This window comes from Anguilla anguilla, chromosome 12 (genome assembly GCF_013347855.1).
Source record: "Anguilla anguilla isolate fAngAng1 chromosome 12, fAngAng1.pri, whole genome shotgun sequence".
Taxonomy (NCBI): Eukaryota; Metazoa; Chordata; class Actinopteri; order Anguilliformes; family Anguillidae; genus Anguilla; species Anguilla anguilla.
In genome coordinates, this window is record NC_049212.1 from 30,626,766 (window position 1) to 30,641,765 (window position 15,000).

General features: G+C 45.3%; 1 protein-coding gene across 2 annotated transcripts in view; it reads left to right on the forward strand.

Moving 5' to 3' along the window:
- Positions 1–15,000, forward strand: part of dpf1 (D4, zinc and double PHD fingers family 1) — a 39,938-nt gene that overhangs the window by 7,661 nt on the left and 17,277 nt on the right. Inside the window, exons 2-8 of one of the 2 annotated variants that reach the window (XM_035383692.1) lie at positions 5,340–5,369; positions 6,459–6,619; positions 7,374–7,481; positions 7,671–7,801; positions 12,577–12,666; positions 14,090–14,168; positions 14,810–14,941. In XM_035383692.1, coding sequence (XP_035239583.1) covers positions 5,340–5,369; positions 6,459–6,619; positions 7,374–7,481; positions 7,671–7,801; positions 12,577–12,666; positions 14,090–14,168; positions 14,810–14,941 — 731 coding nt within the window. The remainder of the gene's footprint in view (positions 1–5,339; positions 5,370–6,458; positions 6,620–7,373; positions 7,482–7,670; positions 7,802–12,576; positions 12,667–14,089; positions 14,169–14,809; positions 14,942–15,000) is intronic. The other variant, XM_035383693.1, reaches the window with a different exon arrangement.

The following is a 15,000-nucleotide window of genomic DNA, read 5'->3' on the forward strand; positions in this document are numbered from 1 at the left end:
ATTGGCCGTAGTGTGTATTCAGCTATATATAATGGTGGATGTGCAAAATAAAGAGTGCGTGAGTCACCTTGAGCAAGGGCCTCCACCAAGCAAATAAATTACACTCAATCGTGCTCTCTCTGCCAACTATTATGCTGTTTTTTTAACCTACAATGTCTTAAAGACATATTTCCTCTCCATCTCTCTCTCTCTCTCTTTCGCTCTCTCCGTACATTTCTCTCTCTCTCTCTCTCTCTCTCTGTTTCTGTGAGAAATATTTTTGGGTAAAGCGCAACCTGGGTTTTTGCCTGAAAATTCAATTCATGAATTTAAAAAAGGCCAATAATGGTCCAATAATTCTTTTAAAGTGACTAATTTTCTGCATTGGCTGAATTAAAATGGAATTTACATCAAACACAGTGCAGAAGCACTGGCAGAGATATGTAGCTCTTTGAATGCTCATCAGTTTTTTAAAATCCCTGCCTCTGTATTTATCAGTGGTAACCAATTCTGTTCCTGGTGATCTACCATCTTTTAAGGTTTTCATTTCAACCCTAATTTGGTACACCTGACTCTGCTAATTTCAGGCTCGACGAGATCTCTAGCCGTTGAATGAGGTGTGCTTTGTTAGGGTTGAAATAAAAACCTACGGGATGGTAGATCTCCAGAAGTCGGGTTGGTTACCACTGGTATAGATATTACAAACTGACCACAGACAATACTCGTTTTAATTCTCCTAGTGAATTTATTTGGCCTCTAGAGGGAGCTCTCTGTTTCTTTAACAGCAGAAGCTGTATTAATTGTGGCTAATTGATTTGACGGGACGGAGTGTAGGGAGCTGTAGTTTATTCAGTCCCTGCTTAAGACCTGTGTTATTAGCGGGCAGCCCACGGTTTGGACTACAGTCCCCATGCGCTTCCCTGTGTCTGAGAAGGTGGTTTAGAGGAGGCCTGCGATGAGCCCTGGCCGGGGCCCTCGGAGGGCCGCGCCTCTGCCTGCACGCTGCACGTTTTCAGGGCTCCCAGCTATGCGCTGTGTTTGTGCTGCGCTTTGTTTTGGACCAATCACTCCTCTCTGTTTGCCTGGTGTCGAGACACTCTGTGGATTAAGACTGGTGAAAAGGCAGCCGCTGCTCCAGGCTCTTTTATTGCCCTGTGCCCAGAATTGCAAAATAAGTGCAGTGGGTTTTGAGTGTGTGTGTCTGTGTGTGTGCGTGTTTGTTTGTTTGTGTGTGCATTTGTGTGTGTGTGTGTGTGTGTGTGTATTTATGTGTGCATGCGTGGGTCCATGCGTGTTTGTATGTGTGTCTTTGTGTGTGTGCATTTGTGTGTGTATACGTCCGTGTGTGTGTCTGACTATGCATTCGTGTGGTTTTATGTGTGGGTATGTGTGTTTGTATGTATGTGTGTGTGAGTGTCTGTGCGTGTGTTTTTATGTGTGCGTGTGTGTTTATATGTGTGTATGTGTGTGTTTGTATGTGTGCATGTGTGAGTTTGTATATGTGTGTGTTTGTATGTGTGCATGTGTGAGTTTGCATATGTGTGTGTTTGTATGTGTGCATGTGTGAGTTTGTATATGTGTGTGTTTGTATGTGTGTGTTCAGGGCTTTTTTGGGTACATTTGACATTGCCCTGTCTGCTTTTCTCCCTCTTTTCCTATATTTCTCCCCTCTTTAGGGTTTGTGATTTAATGTATCGGGTTGTGTAATTGCAGGCCTCCCCTGCAATCGCACCCCATCCCCCTGCCCCACCCCCACCCCACCCCTCTCTTTCTACTTCATTCTCGGATCCTTGTATAGACTTAGACAGGCTTCAAAATATTGCTGTTAAAATCAGCCTCCACTCCAAGCTGATGGCTATAAAGTTGACGAATGAGTCCCAGCTCGATGACGCATGCCCTGGCCTGAACGCCCTGCTTCCGCGTCCTCAGCGCGGTCCCACACACAGCACTGCGCTACGCAGCGCGCCGCCCGCGCCGCCCTCCGCGAAACTCCCACGCCCCGAGCGCGGCCGCACGCCGCACGCACGTCCTCGCGCAAGCCCCCTTTTTTTTTCTTCCTGCCGGAAAGGTGTCCCCCCCCCCCCCCCCCCCCCCCCCACCTTGTCTCGAAACGAGCGCTACGCTGAGAGCGGAGCGGCTCGGTTTCCTCCGTCTCGGCCTAGTTTTCAGAGCGACTGCCGCTCTCCCCAGCTCCCCTGTATCCTAACCCAAAACACTTTTTTTTTTTTTAAGCTTTCAAGGACAAGCAGACGCGGCATAATGTAATGAGATTGCAGGAGAAGGGGCCGAATTGAAAGCAGCCATTTTCTACAGCTGTCAACTTATTATTGAGTGGTTGACTTATTCCGATAGCTCCAATTGCAGCGCTTGGATGAGGGAGTGGGGGAGGGGTGGAAAGGGGGTGGGGGGGGGTGGATATATGTGTGTGGGGGGGGTGGTGGAAGGAGGGAGGAGGGGGAGAATGAAGGGGGGGAACCTCAGGGGCTAGCTGCTTTGCATTTTGAACGTTTTTTTTTTTTTCTCTTACCCCACCACCTCCCCGACTTGCAGCTTTCAGGACCTATACAGCTTTTAAGCTCAAGACTATTTCCACATCATACATTTAATACTTTAAAAGCTGTGTGCGTGTGCGTGTGCGCATGCATGTGTGTGCATGTGTGTGTGATTACGTGTTTATTTTTGTGTGTCGCCATATGCTTGTGTGTGCATGTGCGTAGTAGTGTGTGTATACATTTATTTGTGAGTGTGAGTTTATGTGTCCGTGTGTGTTTGTGTGCATGCATGCATTTCTGTGTTTGTGAGCATATGTGCCTTCATTTAGTGTGTGTGCGTGTATGACTGTGTGTGTGTATGTCTGCGTGAGTGTGTGCGTGCCTGTGTGCGTGCCTGTGTGCGTGCCTGTGTGTCTGTGCAATTTATGGAGGGAATTAATCCCCGTGCTATTACACTGCTTCCCCATCTCAGGGCTTGCGTGAGGAGATGGCGATAAACAGACAACATTTCCGCAACGTTACGGCAATGCAGGTGCAAGGCTGTCCTGCGTTGCAGACTCCAAAATATTATCTTTCCCCCCTTATTTTCACCCTGTCCCTGTGTCCACTTCCGCTGCAAGGTCCTGGGTGGGGTGGGGGGGGGTCCTTTCTGAGGGGGGCCCACGGTCGCGTCCGCTGCCGGCTGGGTCCGCTCGCGCGCGTTTGGCTGCTCTCGCCAACGCGGCTCCTCCGCCCGTCAGATAGAGGGGCGCGCTCGCGCGTGTGCGCGTGTCACCGTCCCGCTCCTGGAGACGAGCTACCGGCCCTGGCGCGGCCAGCTCGCGATGCCAGGGGCGGTCTTACCGCCGGGACGGAGGGGGCAGCGATAGACCAGCGTCCTTTCAGCGCACGCGAACCAACAATGGCGCTAAAAAAAAGCCCCAGAGATGCGTTTATGTAATAGCTTCTGTACATACCCCGCTCTATATAGCCATGTAGACCACTATATATATATATGTGCCTTCTGGGAGCCTGCGGTTATACACTCCCACAATTCCCTGCCTGAGAGGAACCTTTTCCGTTTCATCTTTTAAGTAGTGCTGGTCTATAGTTTTTTTTTTTTTTTTAACCAGGCTGTATCTGTGGACTTCATCCCTCACTGTTCTTCTGCCTTTTTGATGTCTGGTTTCTGATTTGAGTGACAGGAGTTCCCTCATGAAGAAGTAATGTATGTTAAAATATTAAATGGAGGATGAAAAGAATACATTTTTTCTTTGTTAAAATATGGTAGCCTTTGCCGTTAATTACTTCCATACGACCGTTGTGTGCATACATGCATGCATTTAATATTCATATTTCATTAATTATATGGAATGTAAATACATGTTTTCTCATGTTTGACTATTTTGATTATTTCTTACAGTGTCCTCCAAAATTATTCACACCCTTGATATAGATGAGCAAAGCTAGCTGAATAAAATAATACAGATAATGAGCTCTATTGTACTCTCAAAAAAATCCAAATTAATCAGAGAAAAATATTTTGTTACACAAGTATTCAGTGACTTCAGGAGATAGTTATAAACAAGTAAGTAAAAAAGTCCACTATTTGGTCAGTAATGAAGGAGTGTAAAACCACTGGAACGTATGTAGGCTACATACACTCTAAACACAAAATTGTTTGGATGGTATTGAAATAGCACCATTGCCATTTTTATATACCTCGTTATATGGAGGATTGCTGGAAACTGGGCCAAGCCTAATTTGAGCTTTGATTGGAACTGGGTGCTGTGGCTTTTTTAAATCGAGCTTATTGACGTGCACACCAGCAGTGGGATTGACCTTGGAAGAAAGAACAGCGTATCTATGGTGAAATATGGTGGTGGATATTTGATGTTAGAAGGTTGATTTTCATCCCGGGATCTTGTTCAGGTTAATCTCACAAACATAATGGCTCAGTACTTGCTGCAGTACTTCTCTGGAGGCTCAATATTAGCCGCAAATGGATCTTTCGGCAAGAAAAAAGATCCCTAGTCCATTTCAGAATCAGCCAATAAATGGTTAACTGTCCTCAAAATTGATATTTTGCGATGGCCATCACAGTCTCCAGACTTAAACTTGATCTAAAAAAATTTCGGTTTGAATTGAAAATATAATTTGAAGATTTGAACTTGAATTTGAATTGAACATAGATCAAAGGGTCCGAAGGATCTGAAGATTCTGTAGAAATTGTAGAGGAATGGTCGAAGAGCCCCAGTGTGTTTACCAATGTTATAAAACACCGTAGAAGATGAACCAATAGCGTTATCCTTGCAAAGAGAAATGTGCAAAAGTCCTGAAAACAGGGGTGTGAATATTTGTAGCACATTTTTGGGGGGACCAACATGACAATTTGAGAAATATTATTCTGCATTTTCCATGTTTGAAAATTAAAATCCAGCTTAGTTTAGTACTTTGTATTTTTTGGGTGTGAACAATTTTGGAAGGCCGAATATATTGTGATGCATTTTGTCACGCATTGTTTTTGTGAGGTGATACACCGTAAGGCACCTGGATTTCACAAGCCACAGTGAATGTTCCAGGTGCTTTTGGTAACGTCTCCTTACAACCGTAACTCCTTGAGCACTCTTATTGGAAACGGGGGGTCACCGTCCAGACAGCGCGGGCGTCTAATGGACCGAGTTGGGGGACAGCGACGCTACGCTGAGTTATTATGATTTCGGGGCCCTGTTGTTGTTGTTGTTGTGCTGTCTCGAGGCTCAGTGCGGTGTCGTATTCCATTTATGGACTGTAAAACGGCGGCGCTGGCAAAGCGCGCCGCGGAGATGAATGGGACTTTGGGAAAGACTGATCGTGTGCGTGTCTCTCTCGCTCGCTCTGTCCTCTCAGGCAATCCAGCGGGACCGTCATTAAAAACAGGTAAGCCATCTTGTTTTTGGTTTTTTTCTGGAGGGTGGGTGTGAGTGGGGGGTGGGGGGTGGAAGACGTAAAGACGCTGAAATGCGCGGTTGCGGATGCAGGATGACGGCGTTGCTCAGACAGGCAGCCGCGCCGCGGGGCTAGCCTTGCGGTTGGCGGTCAGTGGCGGGAAGGCCAGAATGACAGGGGTCTCTCTGGGCTCTAGCTCCTCAGTCCTTCATGCGTAATCACATGTACTGCAACTTTTCTTTCCCTAAAAAAATCTGCCTCAAAATCTGAACAGAGAACAGAGATAAAATACCCTTTATTCACAATAATGATGATTATGATGTTAATGTTATCATTATTGTTGTTGTCATACTTGTTATTTTAATTATTATAATTATTAGTTGTTTTTACAGCAAGTATTAAAAATAGCATTTGTTTCTCTATTAGTATCGGCATTGGTGTCAGCATTTATTAAAATGGTATTGATGTCTGTATTGGTAACAGTATTGATATTGGTGTTGGTAATGATATTGGTATTTGTATTGGTGGTGCCATTGGTATTGGTGTTGATAATGATATTGATGTCAGTATTGGTAATGGCTTTGGGTAATGGTATGGATGTCTTTATTGTTAATGCTATTGATATTGGTGTTGGTAATGCTATTTGTATTGGTTTTGGTAATGTTATTGATGTCTGTATTAGTAATGCCATTGGTATTGGTGTTGGCAATGATACTGATGTCAGTATTGATATTGGTATTGGTGTTGATACCAGAAAAGTCATTAATGTCATTATCATGCAAGTTCCAAAATCTTTATAGTCGTATAATAAATAAAGTGAAATAATTAATGGCATCCCAGCCGTATCATCCCTGTAGCATTTAAAACAAATATTTTAAACATGTCCTTTTTCATTTTAGAATTTAGTCTTAATTTTTTTCATTTTAGAATATGGCCTTTATTTTTGCAGCTACATGCCATAATGCCATATGCAGTGTGCCAGTCAGCCGTTAGCTCTAAATAATAAAGGTGGATAATAAAGGTGGGTCCTGCCTGGTTAAATTTTCTCTCCCCCCCCCCCCCCCCCCCATCCCCCTCCAGTCTGGGGGAGGAGTTCTACAGAGAGGCTATAGAGCACTGTCGCAGCTATAATGCCCGTCTGTGTGCCGAGCGCTCCATGCGGCTGCCCTTCCTGGACTCCCAGACGGGCGTGGCCCAAAGCAACTGCTACATCTGGATGGAGAAGAATCACCGCGGGCCAGGTGTGTGTGTGTGTGTGTGTGTGCCTGTGTTTGCGTATGTGTACATTTTTCTATGTGTGCATGTTTGTGCATGGTGTGTGTGTATATATAAATATATATGTCTGTTTGTGTGTGTTTACATCTGTGTATGTGTGTTTGTATTTGCGGGTGTACATCTGTGTATGTGTACCGGTTTGTGTGTGTGTGTGTGTGTGTGTGTGTACATGCATGTGTGTTGTGTTTGACTTGTCAGTCAGTCATCTGCAGGTTCACATCTCTGATTACACTTGATTCTCTGGGTCTCTGTGGGATTCGATCAAAACTTTGACTCATCTGCTAATCACAAATGACCCTCCTAATTTTTATGCTTGGTTATGTGCCTGCTGTCATCAGCAGTATGGTTGCTGTTTATGATTTGTGAAGGAGTCCCTGTTTGACTGAGCCTCTGCTCTCTTTTCTATGGGAAATATAGGCCTTGGGTTATGCAAAACACTTTATTAGCCAGGATGCTACACACACATAAATATAAGACTGTTTTATTGATGATTTTTCCATCTCTCTCTTGCTGTATGTGGACTGGATGCATAAATATCCTTAGCTTAGCTCACGCTGTTGAGTCTTTTGACACGCGTGTCCTCGGATGCTGCTCAATCGATGCCGGATTTGGATTGGTCAGACTTCAGACTTCATTAACGGTAGCTGAGTCAAGGCCACTTGTGATTGGGAAGTGCTCTTGTCACAGTTACGGTCTCTGGCTTCGGATTTGTTGTTGCAGGGTTGGCCCCAGGACAGCTCTACACTTACCCCGCCCGCTGCTGGCGTAAGAAGAGACGGCTAAACATCCTAGAGGACCCCCGCCTAGGACCCATCGAGTTCAAGATCGGTAGGAGAGTGCTTTTCCGTGGGCTGCTTCCTAATAAGATCATAATGAGCCCTGTTCGCTATAGCTTGCCGTTTATTAATGAGGGCGTAATAAGTTTGGTTTAATTGCAAGCCCTAAAATTTCGACAGACGCGCGTACGAGCGCGTTGGGGGTGTCGGGGTGTCGCGCTGAGGCCTGCCCTCTCTTTAGCAGACTACGAGGCCTCTCTGAAGAAGGAGGGGGGGGTGCCTGAGGGGCCGGTACTGGAGTCCCTGCTCAGCGCTGAGACGCTGGACAAGAAGGTGGAGACCAAGGAGGAGGAGCCAATGAGCGAGTGCCAGGTAAGAGGGCGGGGGGGGGGGGGCCTCGACACAGCGAAGCAACCGGGCATTGCCTGAGGGGCATGCGCAGACATTCGCACAGACATACACACTAAGGGAATCAACCAAGAAGCACACAAACACAAATTCGCACAGCTGTGCTAAAGAGAATCAGCATAGGATCGCGCACATTGGCACGGTCTGTCCAAACAAGATGGTCTGATACAGATTCCAACCACGGTCCTCGCTGGTTGCAAGTCCGTCTGAGGCACCTGCTGAAAAATAAGTTGAGGTATTTTAATTTTATGACGTAACACAAGTGTCTTGGATGACAAAAACATGTTGCAGCAAACATATTTTCAGAAATATAGTTTTCTTATTTTCATTGAATGTCCCTTGTAGTGTAGGCTTCAACATAGAACAATATATATTTCTTGAGATTAAGACCAGAGACTCATGTCCCCTACAGGGAACACAAATGAATTTCTGTGCTTTAGGAGGACATCAAGAGATACAATGAGCTCTCTGAGGAAATGACCCAAGGTTACCAGCCAAGGAAAATAATTGTGCTCTCATTCAAACTACAGGGTGTGAAGCCACCTTCTGTGGCTGACGCTCACACACGCTCACCCATGTCCCCGAACTCTGCGACACGTGCAGACGCATTGACAGTACGAGCTTTGGGCGAAGCAGTACCACAGGGTGCCGACAGTTGTTCTCTGATGTGTGGTTTACCTTGCAGTCTGATGCTGCCATCTGCGGCATTCCACACACACACACACACCACTAATCTAATCAGAGTAACATACGTGCATCAGACCCTGTCTGGAAAAAACGAACTGGCATTCTGAGAGTGAACCAAATGGACGATCTTCAATTCAAAGCCTGAGCCTCTCAGTCCAGAGGGACTAGTTTTACATATACAGTAGATCTGCTGCAGATCTTCCACCATAACATCTTAAAGTACGGCACTGCTCACTTGGACATTGTGAGGTGCAGTGATTAGACCAGTGATCCTCAACTCTTGTTGGCTGTGTGCCAATGTTGGACACCCCCGGTTGAAGTGTATGTTCCGGTGAAGCTCTTGGTGAAAGCAAGCTGACTCTGCCTCTACATAATTTTCATTCATGATCAGTATTTATTTGAAATTATTACAGATTTAAAAAATAACGTGAACATGCCAAAAGTGAGGCATGTGCAAAAGTTTGGCACCCTGTCAGTTAGTACCGAGTAACACCTCTACTGACAGATCAAAAACAGGTCCCAAACATACAATCCTGTAGCCAGTTAAGTCTTTCTATCCTTGATTTCGGAATTTTTTCTCGCTTTTCCTTGGAGAACTTTTCTAGCTCAGAAATATTTGTAGGTGTCCTTGCATGCACTGCATGTTTGAAATCTCCCTGCAGAATTTCAATAATATTAAGAGTGGGGACTGTGATGGCCATTCCAAAACCTTAATCTTTCTTTCCTCTAAGGACTTCATGGTTGATTTTGAAGTATGCTTGGGATCATTGGCTTACTGAAAAATCAATTTGTGGCCAAGTTTGCCTTTCCTGATGGATGCGGGTTAGTGGTAGCGGTTAGGTTTATCATTTTTATAGCCTTTATTTAACCAGGTGAAAGTGTCATTGCCAGTGAGACCTGGCCAAGGGGTAGCATAAAAGGTATGCATAAGGGTTTATGACAAAGACAACATAAAAGACAAGACACTCGGTAAAATAATATCAAAAATACAATCTAAATCCATATCATCAATCAAATAAAATATATAGCATCAAAAATTAGTTATGCAGAAACATTTAACAACAAAGTTATTTTCTAGGTCCTTCAAAATCGGTGAAAGAAATCAGTTCAGTCAGTTTGAAGTCGCTGTGTAGTGTATTCCATGTAGAGGGGGCTGAGCACTTAAAGGCATTTTAGCTTAGCTTGTTCCAAATGTGGGGAAAAACATCCTGTGAGTATAGGCCGTAATGACCACGGTATCTGGGCAAATGTGTACACAGGTGAGATGGACGTATCCCGAGGATGGATATGTAAATGACTGTACCAGTGGATACGCTTACGTAAGTCCACAGAAGGCCACTCGGATTTGGCATACAGCGTACAGTTGTGCGTAAGAACATCATAAGCAGTAATAAACTGTAAGGCACAAGGACAGACCGAACTTAGCATTCGTAAGCTTTGCGCTGACACGTTCATATAAAGCAGATCACCGTAATCAAGCAGTGGCAAGAATATTGCTGACACCAGGCGTTCCTTAGCTCGAACAGGAAGCAGGATTTATTCCTGAAATAGAACCCTAACTTCAATTTAAACGTAGAGATAAGATTTTCGATGTGAGATTTAAAAGATAAATGACGATCAATTAAGATATCCAAACACTTGCAACTTGATTCTAACATTTTTTTTTTGCCTTATGAAGTTGAAATACATTAAAGAATTGAAGATAACTCTTTTGAGTTAGTAAACAACATAATCTTGGGTTTGTTTGCAATTAATACAAACTTAAGTTGGCATAAACGGGACTGTACATCATCAAAAGCCTGTACGACAGAAGACAATAATTATTAGTAAATAATGGTATAATAGGTTTGGGGGTTTCCCATGATTTTGTGCAAAATGTCTTGGCAGTTGTTGTAGTTCATGATTGTATTTACCTAAACAAGAGTCCTAGGACCCACAGACGCAAGACAACCCCCATGACAACATATTTCACTGTAGGCATGACATCCTTTTCAGTGTTGACATACTTTTTCAGATGTCAATTCCAGCACAGGTGTGTATGGTCAAAAAACTCCATTCTGGCCTCATCTGACCACAGCATTTGGTTCTAAGGAAAGTCCAGTATTGGAACATCGGCTGGAACTGGGTGATATGGTCAGATGAGACCAAAATTGAGCTTTTTGCCCACATATACACCAGCAGTGTGTTTGGAGTCAGAAGATGGATACTTACGTTAAAAAATGATGGTCCTGCAAGGACGAGTGGAAAAAGATTCCAAATGCAAGAATAGAAAGACTTGCAACTGGCAACAGGAAATTTCTGGAAGCTGTTATAAGTCTGCCAAAGAAGGGATTACTAAGTACTAACCGACAAGGCATCCACACTTTTGCATTTGTAACGTTCGCATTGTTTTATTACTCTCAATTTTTAATTTACAGAAATATATTGTATTTAACATTAAACTATACAGAGGTCAGGTCATCTTTTTTAATGTTTTTTTTTTTTTTTAACAGTTTCACCAGGGGTGTCCAAGCTTTTGTGTACAACTGCAATTGAGCAGTTCAGTTTGTTATTCCCATGGTCTAGTTTCTTGAGTCTGATTCCGAGGTGCAAATGGAAACCCTCAGACCCTCTGGCTCCCCGGAGCAGCTGGATATGCCTGAGGGAGCGGGGCTTTCCTTGGGCAAGGTGCTTTACCTTAGCTGTACTCACAGGTAAAAATCAAGCCTTAATGTGGATGTGCTAGGCCTGGGGGGAATTTAATCGAACCATATGCCTATGAGCCTACATTGCGCTGTCATAAGCATGACATAACACTTGTCATATTACTTTGGTACCACATTCTGTTAAATATATCACTGCCCTGATGCACACACAGTGGAACTGCTATGACGTACACTGTATGATGCGACAAAAGCTGTTACCTCATGCTAATGTGTGTTATCACATTTACATTTAATGTGTGTCATTCAGTCTTAAGCTGCCATGAATGGTGGCGCTAGTGCAGGTGAACTTTCGCAGGAAGTGCACAAAGTGATTCAATAATCTGTATTATAATGGAGGCTCATGAACAACACTCTCAGTGTGTCTGCGTACGTGCGTGCGTGCGTGTGTGTGTGTTTGTGCGTGTGTGTGTGTTTGTCTGTGTGTGTGCGTGTATGCGTGCATGTGCGTGTGTGTGTGTGTGTGTGTGTGTGTGTGGTCGTGTATGCGTGCAGGTGCGTGTATGTGTGTGTGTGTGCGTGTGTGTGGTCGTGTATGCGTGCAGGTGCGTGTGTGTGTGTGTGTATGGCCGTGTATGCATGTGTGAGCGTGCTGGTTTCTCCTTCCGGATGAGTTCCCAGCCTCTCCATTGAGCGATCATGTATGCCAGCTCCACCTGCTCAAGACATGACAATAATCCCGAAGGTCAACAATTAGCCAATTATCACCAATTAAGGGACTGGCACAGCCGGCACAGGCTTCCTCTGGGATCAGGCCTCAAATCCAGGGGCTTGCTTGACTGCATACCTGAGCAGGAGCCTAGGGGGAGCAGGCTGGGGATTTGTACCACCCCATGCATGACAGAATGCTCTGAATCCTTGCAAAGACTTTAACTTCTTTAACTCTTTGCGTGTTCAATTTAACTTTTGTTTATTTCTGAGGCTTTCAGCTTTCCACCAGAAATATGCAGCCAGAACGCATGGCTCCTCTCCTTTTAATTCTTGATATATTTTGAAAATTCCTAAAATAAAAAAGAATTTAAAAAGTGAAGTCCGATTGTCACTGCGAGCATCACATGGAAACTTTGGGTTTGGCAGCTGGAAACTTGGGGTTGCCAGGTGACGCTGAAATGACACCCACTGCGCTAAACACGTTTAAATTTCATTTCAGCTCCAGAGGAGAATATGAATCTGAACCATGTGGATACAGCAAACAAATGTACACTGCATGCCTACAGCAATCAGGAAGATCACCTTGGGCTGCCAGTTGTGGGAGTGCTCTCTGTTGCCCCTGCTGTCTGGGAGGTACTTCTGCACTGCTATGCTCTCTGGTGCCCCTGCTGACTCAGGGGTCCTTTTGCACTCTTACAGAAGCTGCTTGTGGGAGACTTTCCTCATGAACTGGAGGTGGAGGAGATGGAGGATGACATGCCCAAACGTAAAAACCGGACCAAAGGCCGGGTGAGTGAGAGAGAGTGAGAGAGAGAGAGAGAGAGAGAGCAAGAGAAAGAGAGACAGACAGAGAGAAAGAGAGAGTAAAAGAGACAGGGAGAGAGAGGGAGAGAGAGAGAGAGAGAGAGAGAGAGAGCAAGAGAAAGAGAGACAGACAGAGAGAAAGAGAGAGTAAAAGAGACAGAGAGAGAGAGGGAGAGAGAGAGAGAGAGAGGAATGCTAATTCAACCAAACACTTTCTGCCCCCACCTCCAGCTGGTAGTGCTCTGGGAGCTGAACTCTAAAAAGCATGGCTACAATACTAATGAGCAGCAGTGGTGTGTGCGCATCACTTCCTTTGTGCCAGGAGGAAAAGGTGACGGGGCTGCAAGGGTTTTTTTTTCCTGGAAGACTATTCTGCTGTTTGCACTATGGCCACAGCACACGTTTAGCTGATTACTGATTTGACTGGCTGGCACTTCTTTGCTTCGCTCAAGAGCAGTGCTACACCCACGCACTGCGGCGCATCGCATCCCCCCCCCCCTGCCCGTAGACGTGTTCCTCCACATCCCTAAATAGATCGCCGACTTTCTTTGTTTCTGCGCTAAATTATTGCCTCCGAAGTTAACACCCCAATCAACAGTAACGCTAATGTAGCCGTCACTGTCATACCGCAGAAGGCAATTTTTAGGGGAGGGTTCCTGCTGCTTCTCTACTCAGATGGGGTTCCGGAAACTGCCGTCGCCGTGTACAGGCAAGAAAGAAAAAAAAAAAGAAGTGTTATTCTCTGATTGGTCTCCAGAGATGAAGGTGGGAAAAGTGGGTGTGGCCAAGCAGCTGTCACTCTCCTGCCCTACGCCTGATGAGTCGCGCTGCATATAAAATTCCTCTCTCACCTCATGTGCTGTTAATTAAATGGCGCTGCTCTGGCAGGTAGCATCGCAGGCAGGTTACACTTCTGACTGCGGCTAACAAAGACCAGACACGTTGTCTTCATGCATCCCCCCCTCCCTCACGTGCCGTAGACGTGTGACATGGTTTCCCACGGATAGCTGCCTTTTCTTGTTTTTCTTTGTGTTTTGTTTTGGAGGTGTAAGGCTGTAGATATTCTGGGCATTATCCACCACAGGGAAAAGCCCTTGAGATGAACCTGCAGTGCAGACGGATCGGGTGGCCGGGGACGAGAGATTTCGAATCACCTTCAGTCGATACACGGGGTCGCGCTTCAGTGCGACTGTCGCACTTTGACTGAGCGACCGGGACTTTTCACTCCTGTACTCGCACAATCCGAGATTGTGCTTGTGTGCGTGTGTGCACGTGTGTGTGTGTGTGTGTGTGTGCCTGTGTGTGTTGACTGTACTCCATGTGTGACTCCAGTATGTGTATTTTATATGTGTATATGCTTCAGTTTCTTTGTGTGTGTGTTTGTGTGTGTGTGTGTGTCCTTGTGTAGGCCTATGGTGTGGGAGGGATGAGGAAGAGGCAGGAGCCAGCCTCCCTGGAGGACAGAGACAAGCCCTATGTGTGTGACAGTGAGTACTGTTTTTGTGGGGATATAGAGGACATGCTCTGTTCCACAAAGTGGGGTACCCAGGACCACCACACCAGCATGCTCTGCGCTGTGCTTACAGCAGTACATCTACATCACTGCGTCCCGTAGGCCTGGGCTGCCTGACCCCGGCCCCGAAGACCCGCAGAGTCTGTGGTTTTTTTTATGACCCTCTGCTCTGAAATACTGCTTTCAATTAAAGCAAATAGGTCACAGCACCTGGTTTCATGGGTGTGGATCGGTTGCTGAAAACCAACCTTAATGTGAAGACAAAAAAGACCAGCAGACCCTGTAGTTGTGCGGGGCCAGGTTTGGGGACCCTTGGTGTATGGTATAACTAGCTATTTGCAAGGCCAGGCTTGTTTGAACCAGGCTCAGTGCTGTAGACTAATCACTGATGGGTGAGTGATCACTTTGATTGACAATTATCAAACTTTCTGAAGTAAAATCATGCAGATATTATTGAAGTGGCTTTCTGTTTATTTATTTGGCCATTTATTTAGGCGTGTTTTGGAAGCTAGAAAGATACCATAGAAAGATTACTTTATTTGCAAAGATGATCTCACGAACATTGAGCTGTGTCTGTGTGTGTGTGTGTGTGTGTGTGTGTTTTGTAAATGCCAGTCTGTGGGAAACGCTATAAGAACCGTCCGGGCCTGAGCTACCACTACACACACACGCACCTGGCGGACGAGGAAGGCGAGGAAGACTCCGAGCGCCACACCCTGCCCTTTCAGCGCAAGAACAACCACAAGCGTGAGTTCATCTTATCTGCTACATTACATTTATTTAGCAGATGATTTTATCCAAAGCGA